This window comes from Ceratotherium simum, chromosome 32 (genome assembly GCF_057802395.1).
Source record: "Ceratotherium simum simum isolate JZ-2026a chromosome 32, ASM5780239v1, whole genome shotgun sequence".
NCBI lineage: Eukaryota > Metazoa > Chordata > Mammalia > Perissodactyla > Rhinocerotidae > Ceratotherium > Ceratotherium simum.
The window spans coordinates 29,222,537-29,246,525 of record NC_141931.1 but is presented as its reverse complement, the minus strand read 5'-3'; the positions used below and the strand labels follow the sequence as shown (position 1 = coordinate 29,246,525).

The window sequence follows — 23,989 nt, the reverse complement described above, 5'->3', positions numbered from 1 at the left end:
AACATTGTTTGAAGAGTTGATTTATATGGTCTTACAATATCAGGCAGGGGAAACACTCTCCAGTAAAACAAAATGTTTCTCCCTACAACTTAAACTATAATACAATCAGGCAAAAGAGTTGGCATCATTTCAGATAAAGTCTATTTAAATATACCGTTTCTTTTCATACAAAATTTCATCTTAATTTTAGGAACGCTTATAACTCTAATTGTAGTTTGCATTATGATTCCATCAACAAGTCTCCATTTTATAATACTGTGTAGGGGAAGCATTCCCAGCCAAACATAACATCCATTCCCAGAAAACATTTAGTCAAAGTTACATGAATTCTTCATGTAATATTACCTCAAACATCTTACTCTTTATAATTTTAGCAAACTTAGCAGCCTAAATGTTGCCCCAAGCAATTGTTGGTGAAATTTCTCATTGTGATTTCTGCTTGCTTGCTTAATTTTTTTTTTCCCCAAAGTGGGGTGAATAGAACAAGCTTGTTTCAGGTCCTTTAAAGTTGGGGGACCCGTGAGGAGTCCCTTCAGTCTGTCCAACCTTTGGCTGTATACTATCAAAACCCTTGTTTTAACCCCATTATTGTCTGTTTTCTTTATTCCATTTTTCTTTTTAACAACTAGCTAAAGTTTTCCATCCTGCTGGGATGAGTCCTTTGACTCTTCCCTTTCTGATTCCTCTTTGGTTTTCCTCTTTTCAGTATTTATTTTATTTAACCCACTGTCTTATTTCCTAAAAAACCCTTTAAAATTTTTCACCTTGTCGAGAAGAGTCCCTTTAATTTTTTTCTCAGCTTCTCTTTATTTTTTGTTAACTTAATGTTTCATTGGGATCTCTAAGAGCATGAGAGGAAGTTGAGCCCCCAAATTGGATTATTTCGTCTTTTTCTTTTTCATAGGTTTTAACCTAAAAACATTCCAATTTTGCAATACGTAACCCAGAGGGCTGCCCCTGAGAACTGAATCTGACTTTCCCATCATGGCGTCTCCTCTACGTGCACATTCTCTACACTCACATACACACGCTCAAGTATCAAAGCAAATGGAGCCCAGAGTTAGTCCTCTCTGAGCGAGGTCTCTTGTCCTTTCAACAAAATTGCCGCCCACCGACCAAAATCCAGCAACCCAGAACAGAACCCCTGAAGCAGAGGCAAACAAATGAAAAGGGAAAGAAGACTCAGTCAGTCTTAATGAGGCAACTCTACCAAAACAAATGGGGCCCAGAGTTTTCTCTCTGAGCAAGATAGCTAGTCCTTTCAACAAATTCGGAGCCCACTCTAACCAAACTCCACCAACCTGAACAAAACTCCTGAAGCAGACGCAAGTAAATGAAAGGAAAATAACACTCGGTCAGTTTTAATGAAGAAACTCACCAAAAGGATTCCGTTCCATACCAGAAGCAAAAAGAAAGCAACAAGCAAATAAAAAATCTAAGGCCCGTTTCCTGGCCAAAAGAAAAATAGTCTTAGTGCCAGGATTTCCAGGTCTGGTGGAAAGTACCAGGCACAGTCCCTAAGACAAATTGCCTAGGCAGCTGTTGGACTGCTTCCAAGGAAATCAGTCATCCAGGGCTACAGAGCCCTGGGCAAAGACCCTCCAGGCTGGCTCACCAAATTTTTACTGAACACAAACACGAGATTGTTTACCCACCACACAGGAGGGCCAGTAACTGGAAGGCCAGACTTGTGGCAAGGAAAGAGGTTCATTATAAAAAGGCAGCCAAAAAGAAGCAAGTTAAAACTCAGAACTGCCTCCTCGAAGGGAAAAAAGGTAGAGGTCTTTATTTGGAGTTTTAGGTAGGGAGGAAGAGATGTGCCCTTGCTGGGTGGTGCCTTCCCAGCAGCCTATGTTTGGGCTTGAAGACTGAATTTCTTTTCCCTTGACTGTGCACCTTTTTGGTTAGGTTTTGTCTTCATCCTGCATTAGGACCTGGGAGGCTGAATCTTGACACCTGGACATTGATTTCCTGAATAAAACAGCTGACTCCTATACTAAAGAGGAACAGAAAGACCTCCTTAGTTTTAATCAACAGTTTATTATGCTGAGCATGCACAGCTGCTGTTAGCAAAGCTTATCTAAAAGTTTTCACTCTGGGAAAGATTTTAACTACTTTGTTCTTTGTTTCACTGGTGTCACTACCATCGTCCCAAGGGGGTCCTCATTTTGCTAAGGGGGCAGGCAGAGACAGGTGAGTAATGAGTATGGGTTTAGTCATCCTCCTGGAGTTTGGACCCATCCTGAAGGAGCTATTGCCATATAACCAAGGAGACTCCATGTCTGGGCCCAGCTGCCCATGTGAAAGGTCTCTTATTAATGCCAGGGAGGATCTGAATCTTTAGGCCACAGACTAGAGCCCAGGACTTCAGTCTCCAAGACAGAAGGCTCATCTATCTGTCTTTGTAAGGTTCTCCTGCAACGTGCCTTGTAACAGCCGTATGATCCCAAAACCCATCGGTGGCGCCCAGGGCCATGCTTAGTCCATAAGCTCCCAGAGGCATAGTGTGTGGTAGCCAGGGTCTCTCTGGAAATTTGGAACCCAGGACAGGGGCCAGGCTTACTGGACAGTTTATATGTTAACAACCAAGTCCTGTTGTTGCAGTCCCCCAACGGGAGGGAAGCAGACTCCAGTAATTTGAGAAATTGGTGTGGTAAAGTCGACAAGAAGGATACACGCTGTCTCTGAAGGTGCACAAACCCAGGAGACGTTGGACCCGTTTCCAGGTTCAATGTGGCCTAAACAACAAAATTTGCTTGGTGGTCTCAGGAGTTGTTTGCCCTTCACAGGACCATGTAACCTTAACCAAGGAATCTGACTGATTTGGCAGGCCCTTCAATCTCATGAAGGGCAATAGCCCAGCCTCTGTTTTGTAAATGACTCGTGAGAGACTTAATATCTTGCGTCACCTGTTCTTAAGCAGTGTCACACAAAAAGATATATCCATGTAATGCCAAAATGTGATATTATTTAACTGTTTCAGGAGGAGGAGCAGAGGTTGTGTGACACGGCAGGGCTACTGAGGTACCCACAGAAGGCTGGGAGAATGTCCATTGAGTGACTTTATAAATCAGGGCAAACCAGGTATCAAGTAAAACAAGGTAGTCAAATTGATGCCAGCAAGGTAGTCACCTGTATTCCTTTGTGTGTCCTAGATGACTTCCATAATATTTGGCAGGACAACCACATTTAAGTTACAATAATCAGCTGTGAGTCATCACTCCATTTTGCCTGCCTTTAAAATTGGCCATAGGGGCTATTAAATGGAGAATTATTGTTTGAATTTTAACATTTCCAGCAAGGAGATCTTTAATAATTGAACATTGATCCTCCATAACTTGTCTCAGATGGCACTGGAGCATACTAAAAATTTTCCTGGTGGATGCATTTCCACAGGCTCCTATTTTGCGTGTCCCAACAACAATGCCCGTGATTTGATCTCTTTTCACGTGAGTACATGACATGTGAAAGATTCCATGGGTCCTGAGGGGAATACAAAAGTGACCTGTGAGAAAATAACAGAGCCTGTGGACTGCCATTATCTTCTGGTCAGAACAAGACAGCCAGCAAAGGAAGGTGTGAGGGGGCATGCAGATGCCTAAATAAATAACTAACTAAATAAATTAGTTAATGGGAAAGTTCCTTAAAAAGACAAATTTTAAGCCTGAAGTGACTGAATCACTCAATTGGCTGGTTAAATCTGAATTGGCCTGATTCAGCTTTTCACTATGGAACAGAAGCAGAGGTTCATGTAGGGGGGTCAGGAAGAAGAAGGAGCCGAGAGTGGTAATCATGGGTTAAAGGCATGGAATTGAAGCTTGATAACAATTACGTAAAGAGTGAGTTCTAAATATTTGTAAATACAGTTTAACAATTAAATGAAAATACCAAAATCTTTAAAAGCAAAATAATTTTTGCTAGGAAACAAACACTGATTTATCTATTTTACATTGAAGTCATCAAAATATACTCTTGTCATTGGCTTTGGTAGATAAAGAGAAATCAAGTAGGTTCTAAAAACAATCACTAATTTAAATAAAAATTCATAGCTGTTGTGTTTAGTCTCCTGTCTTTTCATCTATCGAGGTTTTCCTCTTTTTATTCAAATCATTAATTTTTATATGACTTCCAATTATTTCTTTCTTCCATCTGTCTTTTCTTTCTTTCTTTCTTTCTCCTTTCATAAATGATTTTCCCTTCTTAATTCCTTTGAGAGTGCTAAACCAAATTATTTTCATGTCGTGCTCAGATGACTCCATTATTTTATTTATTACAGTGTGATTTCTTTCCTATTTTGGGGGTCTATTGGTTCTTTTTCTTGGTAGTAGATATCCTGGTTTGCTTCGTTATTTTTGATTTGAGAAATAATCATGTTCCTGAATGTCTTGAGGTCTTGTAGTAACACTCGTGGTTCCAGGGCTTAGGTTAGGATTCAGGATTATTGTACCCTTCCTTCTGAATGTCAAGTTTCCTGACTTGGATTCCAAATAGATCAATATTTGTATAACTCTTGGGCCTTTTACTTGGAGCGTCTTCGCTGAATCTCTGTAAGGGCTTGCATGATTTATCAACTCCTTTGCATTTTGAATTGCAATACCCATGGGCTTTTACTGGCAAGGATTATTTCTTACAGCTTTAATTCCACAGAATCCAATGCAGAAATTATCACCAAGGTAGTAACTTTGCACAGTTGACTCAATTCTATAACTACAAGGCTGTTCTTGCAGTCTACCTTGGACACAGGTGCTGTTCAGAGACCACGCTGTCTCAAACTTCATCTCTGAATCTTCCTATAGGCCCAGGGAATATCTGCTGTTTACTTTTGTGCTACAGCAAGCCATTATGGAATGAAATCATTACTTTGGTATGCAGAGTATGAAATAGTTTTGGCATCTCTAAATTCTGTGCAGGCAGAAAATGTCTAGCCTAGGTGAGCTGTCCAAAGCTGCAGAGATAAGCAGGTCAACTCACAGAGACGGATGGTCCCGTGAGGTCTATTCCACTTTTTTTTATGAAGGAAATACCCCCTTGGACACCAGTTTCATGAAAACTACTCCACATGATCTCAGGTGATTAAGAGTGGCAACCTGATAACCTAGTTCACTAAGATGTATGTGATTACCAGAGAATGACCCCACCTCCTGTTCCAGTTCACCGTCACAGACCTCAGAATTATCAGAAACATCGACATCTTGACTACATGAGTATCAGATCCTTTAACGGTTGTGTCATGAGACAGTCACAAAATCTGACTGTTAGCAGGTGCTAACAATTTTTTTATTAATTAACAGAAATAAACTATTAGAAGGAATAATAAATGGAACAGATAGTTTTTATGTTTATTAATAGACTTTATGTTTTAGAAGATTTTTGGATTTGCAGAAAATTTCAAATGAAGTACGGAGAGTTCTCATCTGACCTCCTTTCCCCCCTCCCTCATTTTTCGTATTGTTAGAAACATGCCATTACTCAGAGGTATGTGACAACTGATGAGCCAATATTGATACATCACTATCAATTAAGGTCAATGGTTTACATTAGGGTTCCTCTGCATTGTACAGCTCTATGAATATTGAAAAATGAGTATTGATGTGTATTAACCGTTACTGTCTACATACAGAATAGTTTCATCACCCTAAAAATCCTCTGTGCTCCTCTTATCCATCCTTCCCTTTCGCTTTTCCTCCAAACCCCTGGCAACCTTGATCTTTCTGCTGTCTCCTAGTTTTTCTTTTTCCAGAATGTGATATAGTTGGAATCATACAGTATGTGGCCTTTTAAGACTGGCTTTTTTCACTTAGTAATATGCATTGAAGTGTCCTCCATATTTTTTCATGGCTTGATAATTCATTTCCTCTTATCACTGAATAAGATTCTACTTAATGGATACAAGTATGTATCCATATCCCACGATCCTCTATACATAATTTGGCAGGTATTAAAATCTGTTATAAACATCTGTGTAAAGACTTTTGTGTGGACACAAGATTTCAACTCCTTTTGGTAAATACCAGGGAGAACAATTGCTGGATCATATAGTTAAAGTATGTTTAGTTTTGTAATAAACTGCCAAACTGTCTTCTAAGGGGGCTGTACCATTTTGCATTCCCACCCGCAATAAAGTGAAATTCCTATTATCCACATCCTCACCAGCATTTGATGTTGTCACTGTTTTGGATTTTGACTATTCTAATAGATGTGTAGTGGTATCTCTGTCTCTCCTTTTTTTTTTTTAATTTGCAATTCCATAAAGATGAATGATGTTGATCAAATTTTCGTATTCTTATTTGCCATCTCTGTATTTTCTTTGGTGATGTGTCTGTTCAAATCTTTTGCTCCTTTTCAAGTTGGGTTGTTCGTTTTCTTACTATGGTGTTTTATGTGTTCTTTGTATATTTGGATATTGATCCTATTAGACAGAATTTCATAGGTAGTTTTTCATAGTCTGTAGTTTGTATTTTCATTCCCTTTACAGAGTCTTTCACAAGCAGATATTTTTTTATTTTTTATTTTTAAGGAAGTCTAACAATTTTCTTCTTACATGTATTGGGCAATTGATGTTGTATCTAAAAAGTCATCCAATGCCGAAGGTCACCTAGATTTTCACCTATGGTATCTTATAGAGTTTTACAGTCTTGCATTTTATTTTTAGGTCAATAATCTATTTTGTGTAAACTTTTGAGAAAGGTGTATTATCTGAATCTAGATTTATTTTTTGCATGTGGATGTCTAGCTGTTCCAGCACCATTTGCTGAAAAGACTATTCTTTCCTCACTGCATTGCCTTCTCTCTTTTCTCAAAGATCCGTTAACTCTACTTCAGTGGGTCTATTTCTGGGCTCTGTATTTGGTTCCATTGATCAGTTTCACCAATAACACACTGTCTTGATTGCTGAAATTTTCTAGTGAGCCTTGAAATTGAGTAATGTCAGTCCACTCACTTCGTTATTCTCCTGTTCCCAGTAAGTCACAATTCTCTGTATCCACCTATCTCTCCAATTTTAAGGTCTGCAATTTGCCGTGACTTCAATTTTCTGATGGATATAAAGAAAGTTGTTGATTCTTAGTTTGTTTATCTTTTTTCTTGTTATGAGGGTGGAAGACTTGACTTCCGAGGTCTTTATCTTTGAGACCGGAAACTGGACGTCTAGCTCTTTAAAAATTATTAAAATTTGGCCCTCCTTTGTGAACTGTTCTGAATTAGACAACATAGTTTCTTCAGCCTTTGCGTCTTCTTATCTTTTTCCTGACTGAAGCAGACTAAGGAAGTTCGCTTGGCTACCTTTGTCATATAAACTGATCTTCCAAGGGTAGCAACCCTTCAAGATGAATTTTAATCAATTGACTAAAAAAAAGTCCAAGGAGGAATGATAAAAAAAAGAGGTGCAATTTCAGCCCGTTGAAAGAATTCAATCCCAATGATTATGAACTAGGTCTTAACAACATAAGGTTTGCTATAGTGATACAAATGTGAACTAAAATCTGAGGACATATATCACCTTCTCTAATTCAAAGGAGGAATTGTTTTAGGAAAGACTGTGGGTTACACAGCTTGTTGGTTTGCTCCCAGTTGAAGAGCATGGCTTTAGAAAGCCCTGTTATGACAGATGAATGTGGTCGTGAGAGGAAGCAATAGTTGCAGGTACAGGTGTTAGAAAGTGTACCCTGGTCCAGAACAACTGTCAGTCTCAAAGCTTTTATTGTCCCTGTTTGGTCCATGATAGTGCCGTATTTTACCAAACTTATATGATAAAATTTATTTCTCTACGATCACGTCACTAAGTTTGTACCACTAAAATTATATAAAATAAAGGTATATTTTTTTTTATAAATGATGTTCCTAAAAGTTAAATGTTGTTGTGCTATTTTGTGTGTATATATTTTCAAATGGTGTTTGAAAATTTTGGAGAATTGGAATTACTGAATGTATTTGCCATATTAATATTGGCTTCATAGAAAATATTAATCACTTAGGAATATTTTGTGTTTTGCATTTGTGAGAGTGCCTTGCTTTGTGCTTGAATCATATAAAAGGTCAAGTATACTAACTTAATATTTTTTTTTAACATGATAAACTTTGATAGACACGGACTTAATCTTCTGGGTGATTTGATCAGTCAGTTGTTTCTTTGAATTCTTGCCCAAATACAACCCAGCAAGCTCCTTACTGTTAGCTGGACACACATGGCCGTCTAATCCTGACTCTTAGCTCTGACACTTTGGTAAAATACTGTGGAATTTTTTTTTTTTTTAATATGTGCAGGAGAGAAACAGCAAAGATTCATTTTCCAAAGGTTCTCAAACAGATACGTGATCAACTCCCTCCTCCTAAACCTTCTGTATGTCTGAGGCCTAATTATCCTTCCAGGCTGCTTCCCCTCCCATCTCCTGGGCCAGCCCTGCCATATGGGTACTTCATTCCGGGATTTCCTAGAGCTTTGATGGAAAGGAATGTTTGCACTGCTGGTCATCCTTGCAACAGGTGCCTCTCTTTACAGACAAATTGAAGTTGAAGGAACACTGACTGATAAATACCTGATAACTAGTACATCCCTAGAGTCTGAAAACTTTACCCACTCCACTACAGAAATATCTATAAAATTGGTGTTGTTGTATCCCCTCCCACAGTCCCTACACCAAACTCTATGCAAATCAGTGTTTGGCTCTCTGAGTCAGAAAGAAAGAAAACATACAAAACAGACTGGAGTATGTAAGAGATTTATAGGGGAAAAATCTTTAATTTTTACCAAAAGTGACAAAAATGGAGTTCCTTTCCTCCTGAGCTGTGGACTTAAGTCTAGCTGAGTAAGACTTCTTAACCAGCATGGATGGAACCCATGCTGACATGTCTAATCACAAACATCTGAGACATTTCCTGCCTCATTATCCACATGTGGAGTCTCTGGTAGAAGTCAGGACAAAGGTCATTATGTCAATATTCATCAGAAAATGGATACTCAGGGTGGTCAGCAACACTGAAATGAGAAAGAACAATGCATATATGGGTTCAATGACTCTGTGTCTAGGGTAGTAAAGAAGTGATTTCTATGAAGCTGTCAGTAGGGTAAAGTTGAACATTTTATTTCTTGACTGGGTGTGAAGTCTGCCTTTGTTTCTTTCACAAACATGACTTTATAATAATTTAAAAATAATAATAATAATTAAACTATTGAAATGATATTCCCTGCCCAGAACTTAATGCACATAAGATGCAGAGTCAAATATTCAAATATGTTCCTCTCCTTAGGTACATCTGTCTATAAAGCAACAAGAGAACCTGTCCTTTCTTATGTCAAATCCTCAGTGGAAGAAGAGACTGATTCTGTCTTATTTTGCACACGACAAGTCCAGCCACATGCTTAGCACTAGTAAATACTTTAGGTGACACCTGGTACTGAATGCAATTCACTTCCATTTTTTAATATATTAACAATTTACTAACTGCCTACCACATACGACACATCCAGTTAGATCCAGAAATGGAAAGAATGTCACATATAAATTGTGTCCCATTTCCAAGGAGCTTACTGTACAGTAAGGAGAAATCTATTCAGTAAAAACCCAAAATAGAAAGTGATAGAAAAATGCTCGACTATTATTAAAATCTCTAACTAACTGTAAGGATTACTGATTGATTACCACTCTTTCTCTCTGAAATATTTCCTTTTCTTATTATTCCCTGGTCTCTATATTAATAAATATATCAGCAAGGAAAATAATATATCTACCAACTATTGAATATTTACAATTTGCCATGATGCTAATCCCTTTCCATACATTATCACATGTATTAATTACTATTATAAATTGAAATTCTCACAGACAAAAGGAATGTGCATTCCTCCCTTTCCCTCATTTATAATGAAGGCCTTTTCACAAAATTCCAGAACCTTAGAACATTAAAAAATACTAAAGATCTTTTGGAGGCTCTAAATTTTCTCCTAGAATGGTCCTTTTGCCTCCACACTCCTTTGGTTTAAATCTCTCTTCCTGAAAACTCTATCCTCTGCATTGAGATCTCCGTATTTCAGAAAATCTAAACCAAGAATTCTGATGGACCCCACAAGGCCAGGCTTTCAAGAAGGAAATGCAGTATTTGGGTCCTGAACAAACATGCAATGAAAGGTAAGGGAGAAATCTGGGAACTTATGAAGGACATAAACTTGCCACGATCTCATGAGGGTCCCATATTGAGAAAAAGGGAATTTCTGGTGTGGAACACAAGCTTGATGAAGAAGCTTTTACTTGATAATGAGTTGAAAAGTTGCGAGAAAAAGATGACAAACAAATTTTGGAAACATTGATTTAGGCTACACTGGTCATATCCACAGTGTGCGTCCACTATATTGTCATAGAAATGGGAGGCCTACATGGAAGATGTAGAGCCAGCAATGATATCGAGGTTGTCAGAAAGTTACATGGAGTGATGGGTACACGACGTATGTGTGTAAGTCCAAGCTGACCCCGGTCCACTCACAATGTTGTTGTCTCAGTGAACAAAGCTGTGGAGTGAGTCTGGGATGAGATTCCAGAAAGCTCCTGTCTCATCCCTGACTCAAACTGGACTCTGTTTTCCTGGTATGGATGTAAATTTTAACATCATCAAACACATATCATCCTCAAATGAATTGAGGCAGACATATTTACGAAAGTCACTTACATGAGACCAGGAAGATATCGAAGATTTCGGTTTAGGCCATCTAGGACTTTCATGTCCTCTGAAGTCAACTGGAATTCAAAAACCTATCACAGAAGTGGAAAGATTTTTATGATTTCTAGATTGCATGATTGCCAATCTGGAAAATCCAATCAAATCAGACTGAATAGTAGACAGGCAATACCAAAATGTCTTAGATGTTTCCTAAAGTTTTTAACGACATCAAGTGAAATACTCAAGTGGTAATAAGTATCAGGCAGAAATTAAATAGAAATCCAATCCTAGATATAATATATTGAAACTGTACAAGACAACAGACAAAAAGGAAAACTTTTTAAAAAGCTGAGGGAACAAAGCTGACATTGTTCAAAGCGATAGGGTAGTGTACTTAGAAGATCCCGAATAATCTAGAGATGAATTGTAAAAATACAACACATAATTTAGTGATTTTGAATAACACAGATGGATTTCTATATCCCATCAATGAACAGTTAGAATGTGAAAAAAATTTTTGAAGATAATTTAAACCAATAATTCTCCAAATCCTAATGATGTCATGTTCAAAGATCATAGAAACTGGCTTGAAGAGCATATCACTCTCTAAATGTGGGACACTTTTAGCTTCAAAAAGAATGTCAGTAATGGCTAATGTGTTGAACCAAATAAATCCATCAATCCATAGTATCACTCCAAGATAGTGGTAGATAGAGAAGATACAGAGATAGATGATAGGTAGGTAAATAGATAGATAGATAGATAGATAGATAGATAGATAGATAGATAGCCGGCACAATGTCAACAATTTCACAATTGATGAATCCAAGTAAGGCATTTATTGCATTATTTTTTCAACTTTTCTGTACATTTGAAAATCTTCACAATAGAAAGTTAGGAAATAGTTTCCAAAATAATATCAAACATACTAGTTATCAGGGCCGACCCCCATGGCATGGTGGTTAAGTGGGCGCTCTCCACTGCTGGTGGCCCCGGGTTTGGATCCTGGGCGCGCACAGATGCACCACTTGTCAGGCCATGCTGTGGTGGTGTCCCATATAAAGTAGAGGAAGATGGTCACAGATGTTAGCCCAGGGCCAGTCTTCCTCAGCAAAAAGAGGAGGATTGGCATGGATGTTAATTCAGGGCTGATCTTCCTCACACACACACACAAATACCAGTTATTTATGGATAAATCTAACAAAGGATTATGTAAATGCCTTTGTGGAGAAAGTTATGAAATTTATTATAAATATATAAAGAACTCCTATGTATATAAATTCTCATAGCATAATTACGCATTGGAAGTCTCAATATTGTAAAGATGCCAATTTTCTCCAAATTGATATACAGTTTCAACGCAATATGTACCAAAGACTTACACTCTTGTTTTTCATGAGAGTTGAGAAGTGATAGTATATTTTACATAAAAGAACAACTAGTCAAGAATAGTCAAGACATTCTTAAAGAAGAAAAAGTAATGGAGAAAAAATTTTACTTTTCTGAAAAGCACGACTTATTTTCCATTATAATTAGATGATACAGAAAAGTAAGTCGTTGAATAGAAGAGAGAGGCCTTAAATGGACTGAGGGACATTCAATATATGACAGAGATGATAATGAAAATCTGTATGAAAATATGCGCATTTGATTTTCCATTGAAACATATCTATATTTGGTTCCACTTTCACATTGTATTAAAAATCAATTTTTTGATTTTTTGAATAAATGAAAAGAAAAAAACACTTTTTCAAGATTCTCTACCCCTTGAATCTGGCCTGGCCTGTAACTTGCACTGGACAAGATAATTCGCCAGAAGCACTGGTGAGTCTGTTCTGAGCCTAGACACGAAAAGGCTTTGCAAGTATCCACTCAATGCCTTGGGATTGTGTCACTGTGATGAGATGAAAACAGGTTAGTTGGCTATAGTCTTGCCAACTATATGAAAAGTTATATGGGACAAAGTTTATGTACCTCTGACAAATAGCCAAATCAGAGCAGAGCTGCCTGGTTGATCTGATTTAACTGCAAATACACGAGATAGCCCAGCCAAGAAAACTGCTTAGACGAGCCCAGGCTATCAGTCAAACCACAGAATCATGTGCTAAATAAATGGCTTTGTAGTAAACCTCTAAATTGGAAATAGTTTGTTATGAAGCTAAGGCAAATTGTATAAAATGATATCTCTATATGTAAATAAAAAGACAGCTTAACAAAAAGGACAAAGACTTCAACAGGCACTTCAAAAAAGTGGAAACTCAATGACAATCAATACATCAAAATGAAAGTAAATTACTGTTCAGGGAAATGCAGACTAAAACCACAGAGATTTGGAGACTGGAGATCCCTGCTACAGTCTGATGTTTATGTGCCCCCAAAATTCCTATGTTGGAATCCTAGCCCCTCCTCTGATGGTTTTAGAAAGAGGGGCCTTTGGTGATGAGGTCGTGATGGTCGAGCCCTCATGAATGAGATTAATGCACTTATAAAAGAGACCTGAAAGAGCTCCCTTGCCCCTTCTACCATGAGAGAAAACAGGGAGAAGTCTGTGACCAAGAAGAGAGCCATCACCCACCGTCCTGGCACCCTGATCTCAGACTTCCAGCCTCTATAACTGTGAGAAAAAAATTTCTGTTTTTCATCAGACACCCGTCTGTGATACTTTGTTAGAACATCTCAAACAAAGAAAATCACAATTCAATTTCATCATTTTGGAATGAAGAAAATGAGATGACATTTGCACAATGCAACAGAGTACATGGCAGACAATGTGGAAACTATAATCTCTGTTTTCTGTGCAATCTGAATTCCATCCAGACATGCTGCCTTTCTTGTTGCCACAGTAGGAGAAAACCAGTGGGAATACACATAATACACATACATGCTTGAGAAATAACAGGTAACTCATCTGGGATCAACATTTCTTGATAGCCTTACAAAGAAGAAGACGTGTGAAGGATATTCTTTACAGCCCCATGCCCATAGCCTCACTCATCACCTGCATGTTCTCCTTCATCTGCTTCTCATTGATACTCTTGGCCAGGACCACAACCCCACGCTGTATCTGGTAGCGAAGAGCAATCAGAGCTGGAGTTCGCTCATACTTTTTTGCCATGGCACAAAGAACTGGATCTTCCAAGAGAACCGGGGAGCTCTGGTCTACCCTGGAAGGCAATGCAGAAATGTTGAAGACTTGAGACTCAGTATTCAGTTTGTTAGGAGGTTTCCTAAACAGATCCAGTAGGTACACTCTAGACCAGTGCTTCTCAAAGGTAGTCCCTGGGCCAGAAGCATTGCTATTATCTGGGAAGTTGTTAGGAAGGCAAATTCCATGGCTTCACCCCAAACCGACTGATTCAGAAACTCTGGTATGGCACCCAGAAATCTGTGTTTACAAGCCTCCCAGTCATTTTGATGCATGCTTGAGTTCAGCCCTATGCTTCCAAATCATGGATTTTTTCTCTTTTACTTCTCAGTGGCTGTTTTTCTTCTCTGATCATAGCCCTCAAAGTAAGAACCAGAGTATGAGAGGAGAAACAGAAAGGAAAAAAACTGGGATAGTTTTATTTTAACTTTTCTAAGATATTGATAATTATTGAGTAGTCCCCAAATGAGAACTATTCATTTTATCATTACTTACAGTGTACAATATTTCTATAGAAGTTTACAAAAATGTTTCAGGTGGTAATATTTTCTATCATGATAAACCTGTGAATTACATAATATTATCCTGATTTTAGACATAAAGTAAGTGAGGCTTAGAGAATCTATTAGTAGAAATGTGTTAGTTAATAAATATTTAAATCATGACTTAAGCTTACATCTTTTGCCTAAATTTTTGGATTGCATGTATTTTAATGCAGGGATTTGTTATTGATTATTCTAAAGCCAGACATATATAATGTAAAAGTATTGGCTGGGTGACGGAATGATAAAGGGGAAGGATTTCATCCATCCATCCCCTCTCTCCCTGAAACCAGTTGAGAGTTAATTGCAGGAAACTGAGTATGGTATTATTACAAATATTTCATCAAAAATGGTGTTTTAGCTAAATTCCCTGTTGTCTTCATTACCATTGTTTCGGACGTTGGGTTCCCAAAGCACCATAGGCAACTAGGACAATATCTTTTGATTTGCAGAAATCCAGCAGTTTGCTCTGGTTGAGATAAGGATGACATTCCACCTGCAGAATGCCAAGATTGAAAAGTGTCAGATTATATGAAACAGCAAGATGAACATGGAACAGAAAGGTTAAAAGAAAGAAAAGCTGAATAAAAAAATGTGTAATATTAAAGTAAACCTGCAAATAGCAAAATCAAGTAATGATTTTTTTTTTTTTTTGCTGACATAGATTAGCCCTGGGCTAACATCCATGCCCATCTTCCTCTACTTTGTGTGTGGGATGCCTGCTACAGCACATCTTGATGAGCAGTGCATAGGTCCGTCCCTGGGATCTGAACCTGCGAATCCCAGGTGACTGAAGCAGAGTGTGTGAACTGAACCATTATGCCACTGGGCCGGCCCCAAGTAATGATTTTAAAAAAAAAAAATAAATATTATATCTCTTTTCTCTAAAAGGGTAAAAAAGAAAAAAATTACATCCCTGAGAACAAGTGACTCTACGGATCAGATCTTGGTTACTCAACAACATTGTACACTACAAGGAGACATGAGTAATTCCACATCTGGGACAGGAAGAGAACTGTTTGAGCTTCAGATGTCAAATTGTGCCAGAAAGTAAGAGATTCCTCAAATGTTCATGAAGGGATGTCTAAAGGACAAAAGAACCAGTGTGATGGGATCCCACTGTTGACATTTGGGTGCATTTCAGCATCAAAGGGAATGATGACTAAAAGCAACTATTACACATAGAGTAAATAAAAATCCATGAGTCCATAGTGATGAGAGAGAAAGACAGAGACAGAGATAGAGAGAGAAGAAAAATAATTGTTCCCACTGATGGTGATTATTACAGTAAATGCTTTCTCAGAACACTGATAATTAAAGGGAAGAAATTAAGCTTCTACCCTGCCTTATAAGAATAATTGTAGTTTATCCTGACTTGATGAGGAAATGTTCTTTTTACAATAAAACATTTAGGTAAGAAAATTGTAAAGAGTGTTTAAAATAGAAAATTATTGTTAACAAATACCAATGACATTACAGATTCAGGGTAAAATCATTGATGGATACTCAACCATTATGTGAAAACCTGGGGGCAATATGACTTCCTCTGATGACAATTATTATCCAGCAGATTGCTAGGTAATTTCAAAGGGGAAAAGACACATTTACAAAGAAAAGACTTGGCTACCACTAGCTGAACAAAGAGAACAAAGCTAACATCTCTCATAGTGGGACAACTTGTCATGACAGGCTTCCTACTAGAGTTCCATTTGAGGGAAACAGCATGCAGAGGACATTTTCTTGCCAAAAATGTTTAACCTTGATGTAATAAGGCATTCTGATCTAACTTCTAATTTACAGAAACTGGGAATAGGGAAACAAGTTAATTAACATCACACAATAACAATTGGATAAGTCCAGAATATTCAACAAAAATCTGTTTGTATGTCATGGTAATAAAAGGGCTGAGTGACCATTCTAGGTTAAGAGAGCTTGAGAAACATGACCAAGAGTAATATGTGGACTGCAATTGGCTCCTTATTAGAAGGAAGAAGATCTATAAAAAACATTGGGAAAACAGTATGAGGATTGAGTCTGGACTGGATAGTGGACAATAAGCTTTCTGATGTCTGTAGGAGTGAATTGTCATATCTAGAGCTTACTTTGAAGAGAGTCAGCAAAATATTAGATATAAGTATTCAGATAGATCCATATATATATACATATATTTGGAAATGTGGCAAAATGGGAAAAATTTTGAATATAGGAGGGAAAACATGGATGTTCTCTAGCATACTTTTAACTTTTCTGAATGTATGAAAATTTTCATAATAAAAATTGATAGTAAAACTAATGCTAGAATCACATCAATGTTTTAACATTTATCATTGGATATCAATAGTGCTATAACACGATAAGTCAAATTCTTCAATGTTATAAGCCACACTTTCCAATCAAAGACGCTTACTCCTTGACCCCAAGTTATACCTTGATGACATTATTGTAAATTAAATAAGACATTCACAGAAGGACAAGTCTACATGATACCTGTTATATGAGGAATCTAAAATAGTCAAACTCATAGAATCACAGAAAATAATGGTGGTCACCAGGGGATGGGAGGAGGGAGAAATCAGAAGTTGCTAATTGTGGCCATGAAGTCTCATTTCTGTAAGATCAATTAGTTCTAGAGATCTGCTGTATAACATTGTCTGCATAGTTAAATATATTGTATTGTATTGTGTTGCACGCTTCAGAATTTGTTAAGAGGGTAGATCTCATGTTAAGTGTTCTTACTATAATAAAATAAAAATAGAACAAAAAAAGTAACAGCACAGAAGCAGACATAGAATAATGTGTTGAAGAGTTAATGTAAGTGTAAAAATTGAGAAGAATCAGACTAAGACTGAGTAAATCACAACGTCTGCATTACGTTTCTGCTAAATGTTCCTGAGTGTTGATTTTTCCCACCATTAGTATCAACATAAAACATCCCTCTAGCCTGGATGACTTTCAAAGTCTCCAGTTCACTTTTCTCGTATCGTTGCTTCCTATTCAAAGATTGGTGAAAGCAGAGATACTGAGACAAAGGATTCAGACATCCAAACCACACAAAAACCACTGACACCTACCTGATCTTATTTTCAATCTTTCATTATTTACTACGCATTCCATGTTTTCAATACCTTCCTTTCTGTACACAGTTCCCCCCAAATCACTGTCACCCAGCCTATCTCTGGACATCCTTCACAGCTCAGGGAAATGTCACCTTTCCTCTAATGTCTGGTAAGAATTCCAAGCCTCTGTCACCTCCTTTACTTTCCCTAAATTTTTATGCACAACTTAATATTGGGGTCTCACTACTTTTTGCATTAAGACTTTACAAAACAAAGATACAACTATGGGTTCTATGCACACCCATGTAGACAGAGTCTCTGCTCTCTAGAATCTTCTGTTCCATAAAGGTAGGATAAATAGGAGGGGAGGTGAAATAGACATCTGGCAGTAGTGCAAGAAGGAGATGAAGAACAGAAAGGAGAGGAGGCCAAGGGTGCTCACCTGGTTGCAGACGGGCTTGTACTTGAGCCCTGGCTTGTTCAGGATCTTCTCCAGCTGCCTGCGGTTAAAGTTGGACACCCCAATGGACTTGGTCAATCCTGCATCCTTACACTTCTCCATGGCCTGGGGAGGAAGGGGTGGTGAAGAATCATTTGTGCAGTTGGCTATAGATCAAGTATAAGTGCAAGAAAAATCTGTTAAAAGGAACAACTGTCAAGAAATGACAATGAAGCCAATTGACATGATAATCAATAAGAGAAAAAGTAGTAAGTTAAACAGGGGAAGAAGGTAGTGACAGCGAGAATAAGAATTACTGTCTTCAGCTTAGAACAATGTGAGAGAGTATTACACATTGAAGGAAACAGATACCTATCCTCATTGTCCCAAATTCTTCTGCTCCATTTCTCTCTGTAAACATTTCACTAATGATTTCCTCCACACCAATACAGCATATTTGTTCTTTTAAAGTTTATGAAGGTGCATAGCCTATTCTCACAAGAGAAAGAAATGAACCAGATTCTCCTTCTCCCAGCATCCACTCTGTGCTCGCTACTCCAAGCACTCACCTCCCAAGTGCCACAGAGATCCACTGTGTCAAATATTGCTTTTCCATGTTCATCTTTTGGATAAAGTTCCTCCCCCGGCTGAAATAGAGGCAGCCATTTTAGTGATGTCACAAAATAATTTCTCCATACTTAGCCAGGCTGCCAGGGATATCTAGGGCCAAGACACAAAACCTCCATGAGGTAGGTGGTGTAACATTCTGGATACTAATATTTGTAAAGTGATTTGCATATGGAGTTCTAAGGAATGTCTTTAGGAGACAGGCTTCCTCTCATCTCTTACACTTATTTTAGGTTTCAATAAATACTATTTTCCTAGGTCTTAAAGGGGCTCATAGTGACTTAGATTATCCTTATCTACCACCTATATTTTCCACTTGCAAAATGCCTCCCTCGCACTGGCAATGACAGTAGGTTACATGGATTTATTTCCAGAATAACTATGACAATCTTGACCCAGGCTAGACAATCACAATTCCTTATCCCTCTGAATATTCAATGGTACAAGGGCAGGCACATGAACCACATAGTGTCATTTGAGTTTCTCTTCACAATTAGTATAGATATTGGAAGATCCAGAGACATTCTCAAGTGTTAATGACCATGATCTTTTACTGTCCCAAGACCATATTTGCCACCAATAGAAAATATTGTGACAAAAATAAAGTAAACCAAGAGTAATGCAATGTTAAGGGATAGGGAAAAGTGTGTATTTCTGAAGACTACTCCAAATCCTTAAATCTATCCATGGCTTGGACTACTCATTTACGCAGTCCAATAAACTCTTTTGAATAGGATAGCTTGAGTAGCTGTCTATAACTTAAAATCAAGAATTCTACATAACACAAGCATTAATGGTTAAGTGAAGTCTACAAAATTCCATTGTGAAGCTAGGCAATACTGTAGGCAAGTTCTTGCAAGTCCCTAAGAAGGCTGCTAGTTTTAGACTCACCCAGAGGGACTATCATCATATCTGCTTTCAACTTGAAATGGTGAGAGAGGGGCCAGCCCAGTGGCATAGCGGTTAAGTGCGCGTGCTCTACTCTGGTGGCCTGGGGTCTGCAGATTCAGATCCTGGGTGAGCACCAATGTACCGCTTGTCAAGCCATGCTGTGTTGGCATCCCACATAAAGTAGAGGAAGATGAGCACAGATGTTAGCCCAGGGCCAATCTTCCTCGGCAAAAAAGAGGAGGATTGGCAACAGACATTAGCTCAGGGCTGATCTTCCTCACACACACACAAAAATTGAAATGATGAGAGAGGAAACCAACTCATTACGCCAAGTGTAAGACAGTTTCATTGCTAATCAGAACTGTGTGAAACTGTGTTTGTGGCATCCCCAAGAGACTCAGGAATCACAGTCAGGACTGCATGTTGAACATGCCTATTTTCATTTCCTCAAGATTTTGAGACAGAGGACTTGAGATTGTTGAACTATTTTCTCTTGGAGGAGTGGAAAGGAATTTAAGGATGCAAAAAAGTATAAAGAGCTAATCAGGAAATATTATTATGGGTATACTTTTCTAGCATAATAATCTCTACATACTTCTAAGGAAAATCTTAATTCAGTCATCCATGCAAGTTGATAGACATTCTGACACAAGAAGCAAAATAGGTGTGACCATGCAAATTGCCAACCTTCAGAGCCGTTGGGTAATGAATAATGTAGAGATTGACATAGTCCAGTTGAAGTTCCTTCAGAGACTTTTCCAAGGCTGGTCGAACCAACTCTGGTCGAAGGAAAGTGAGCCAAAGCTGCAGAGGTTAAAGAATGCAAGTTGTGTTGGATTAAAACTTTTTGTCAGTTTTGTTTTTCTTGTTTCTCCTAAGAATTAGACATTTTCTACTTGTTGGAAACTGATGACCACAGAGGAAAAATACTTTTTCCTCCTGTCATTCCTTTTTGATCTGACTTACCCATAGACTCTCTTCTATTTTTTTGGATATCTCATCAGTGCCTCTGCTAACAACGGAAATAGATGATCTAAGAGATAAAATGTGTTTTCAAAAAATAGCCACCCCCATTATCTGAATTCTCTTTGAAGGAGTTTACAAAGCAGTTCACAAATATAACCTAGTTCTATCAAAAGTTCCATCTTATGGGGAATAAGTAATATCGCTTTAGTTTATAAAACTCTGGGCAAAAAGTGCTTCAAACATATTAGTATGTGCTGAATGTAATTCAAGACACTATCGCTACACGTTCTTTAATACACAAAGTGCCTCTTATGTTACTCCTTTTTATTGACGGAGGTGAGAAGTAAGATGTAGAAGGTTAAGAAATTGTAGTAAATTGCCCAGATGATAAGGAAAGCTATAATCTGATCACAGTTCTGTCTGATTCAGTAGTCCATACTAAGTCACACTGATATGGTATGAGTCTCAGAAAAGTAAATAGACTTTACCTTAAAATCATAAAATTGGAACACAGCGATAATGAGAAAGCCGTCATCATTTTTTGACACCAGATTTAATACATGAATAGGTATGAAGAGTTTGTACCAATAAACACAATTCACCAAACAACTACTGGTCCTATCATGTAATTGTCATGTCCACACTATCACGTTCACCCTCGTGCATGCACACACATCACATACACAGCACCTTTGAATTGCAGAATAGGTCTTCTCTCTTCACAGTGCCATCTTCAATTTTGCTTTGGATAGCCAGTCCAATTTCCTTTTCATTACCGTATGCATGAGCACAATCGATATGGCGGAACCCAGCATCTATACCTAATTTGGTGTCCTCCACAGCTTGGCTCTTAGGCACCTAGATGAGCAACCAAAGGTAGTAGTCAGATATCTACTGATTGAGACAGAGCTAAGGCACAACTTTTACCTTCCCAAGAAGCAACTTTTCCTCATGTCTTAGGTTAGTTCTCCATGTGTGGTGCTGAACCCATGGCAGTTTGCCTTGGTCTCTCCTGGTAAGTAATAAAAGTGGGGCATTTCAGAAACCCCTTCACTCCTGAGCAATCACTGTTTCATCACTACCATTGAAAGTCCCAAGACCATCCCCAGTTTCGGTGATTTGCTGAAAGAACCACGAGACTCAGCATATAGTTATACTCATGGATATGATTTATATTGTGAGAGGTTACTAAGCAAAATCAACAATGAGAAAAGGTACATGGAACGAAGTCTAAAGAAACAAGGTGATCACTTCTAAGAGTTCTGTCACACAGAACTAAAATAGTATATAAAATAGTATATAAAATAAAAATAGTATATAAGTTGAAAACATATATATTTAAGTTGTACAAAGTGATGTTTTCATATACATACACATTGTGAAATGATTGCCTCAATAAAGCTAATTAAAATACATATCACTTCACATAGTTAACTTCGTGTGTCTGGTGAGAACACTTGAGGTCTCCTCCCTTAGCAAATCTCAAGAATAGAATAGATTATTATTAACTATAGTCACCATGTGGTACATTAGTTCTCCAGAACTTATTCATCTTATAACTGACAGTTTGTACCTTTGAGCAACATCCTCCCATTTTCCCTACTGCCCCTTCCCCAGCCCCTGGTCACCACTCCTCTATTCTCTGCTTCTATGAGTTTGAGTTTTTAAAGTCCATATATAAGTGGGATCATGCAGTATTTGTCTTTCTGTATCTGGGTTATTTCTCTTAGCCTAATGTTCTCCAGGTTCATCCATGTGCTTGCACATGGCAGGATTACTTTCTGTTTTAGGGCTGAATAATATTTTATTTCTTTTTAAGTATTTCAGAATTTTTCTTTATTCAATGATATTGCTAAGAACTAGATACTTGGTCTAACTGCCCTCTGCTGGTCATGCTCTTTCCTTAGGTGGAGGGGCATTCAGAAGTTTATGGAAGTTGAACTTTCAGTGGTATCCTTGACCCTTCCCTCTCCTTCAGCCCACTTTGCACTACTAAGTAAACAAGTCCTGTCACCTGTCTCCAAAATGTCTCTGAATTTTTCGTTCTGTTTCATATGTGAAAAAGTGAGACGATGTTCAAGTACTAGTCCCTTGTCATACAACTAGTCTAAAGACAAAATTGGAAGGCTAACTTCTGGCTTCCGGTCTAGTTTCTTGTCCTTTTTGTTCCCTCTTATGTCCAAAGTCCAACTCTACCTATTTGCTTTATTCAAAAATACATTAACAAGGATGAGGAATTGAAACCTTGTCCTGGGAGACTGTAGCTTATTCCCTTCAATGATATTATAGTTCCCATTTGGATTAAATTTGCAAGCTGTAGGAGACATAGGAGGCAAACTACAGCTGGAGTATTTATTGCCTGGTACTCAGCAGGCTACCCCACAACAGAACAGCAACTCTCTCCCGTCCTTTGTCATTCACCACGTCTACAGCACCTTTTACCTCAAATATTTCTCTGGATCATGTCTTCTTGGTGAGAGGAAAGAATTTTTGAATTTAAGAACTATAAAGAGAGTGGCCGGCCCAGTGACATTGTGATTAAGTGTGCGTGCTCTGCTGTGGCGGCCCAGGATTCGCAGGTTCAGATCCCGGGTGCGCACTAACTCACCACTTGTCAAGGCATGCTGTTACAGCGTACCATACAAAATACAGGAAGATGGGCATGGATGTTAGCCCAGGGCCAATCTCCTCAGCAAAAAAAGAGGTGGGTTGGCAGTGGATGTTAGCTCAGGAGTAATCTTCCTCACAAAAAAGAAAAATAACAGGAATATAAAGAGAAACGACTCCCATGTACCCTCCCTCAAAGCAAGGCAGCTGATAGTCAGTGTTCTTGACTGCTGAGTTTCATTTCTTTTACCAACCTAGGAAATAGATGTAAACTTGATGAAAACCCACAATCATCCGTAGGTGATCGCACAGTCAGACTCTGACGCAGAGTGAACATCACTACTTTGTCTCTTTGTAAAAGGAACAGTTCTAGCCTCATTACAAGAACCAAGTGAGCCTCCCAGAGTCCCCTAGGAACTTAATGACTTGACAACCCAAGTCTGCTTCCACTCACGCTAGGTGTATTTTCTTTTGAATGCTCTAACCCAAGACCACTATTCTTACCTCTTCAGGTGTATAGGTCCCAAATCCCAGTACAGGGATGAAGTGGCCATCATTTAGTTCCACACTCCAAACTTTGGGATCCATTGTCTGTTGATTCTCTCTCTAAGTAGACTCTGCTTTATTCTTCTGCCCTCACAGGTTATATGAATAACAGGAGGGTAACATTCGAGTCCACAGTCCAGCTGTTAGCAGACGTACTGTAGAAGGAGCAAGGTTAAACAAAAGCCATGGAGTGAGAAGAGAACGGGATCCAGATAACTTGTTGGTTTTGTTTTATCAAAGAAGAATCTTAATAAACTATTACATAATGATAAAGAAATCATTAATTTCTTGTACAGTAAATTTTTCATTGAGGATCCCCATATTAATAAATTATTACAAGAGATTTCCTGAGCAATTATTGACCAGCTGTTAGACTAGAAGCCTCCAGATTCCAATCTCTTTTTCTGTTTTTGCCATGAGGAAGCGCTTTCTTGATCATACATCATTTGAAACAATTAATTATCTTATACCACACACACGCACACACAATTTAGAAGAATGATTAATGAACATTTTTCAA

The 23,989-nt window shown here is 38.1% G+C and overlaps 1 protein-coding gene across 1 annotated transcript; it reads right to left on the bottom strand.

Moving 5' to 3' along the window:
- Nucleotides 1-8,931: 8,931 nt before the first annotated feature.
- Nucleotides 8,932-23,511, bottom strand: LOC106801055 (aldo-keto reductase family 1 member C23-like protein). Its single transcript, XM_087420914.1, has 9 exons — nt 23,428-23,511; nt 21,007-21,174; nt 20,038-20,154; nt 18,402-18,479; nt 17,836-17,958; nt 14,724-14,833; nt 13,649-13,814; nt 10,660-10,742; nt 8,932-8,974 (listed from the first exon to the last, which is right to left on the bottom strand). Exons 1-9 carry the CDS (start codon nt 23,509-23,511, stop codon nt 8,932-8,934), a joined length of 972 nt encoding a protein of 323 aa, XP_087277040.1.
- Between the last annotated feature and the right edge of the window lie 478 nt (nt 23,512-23,989).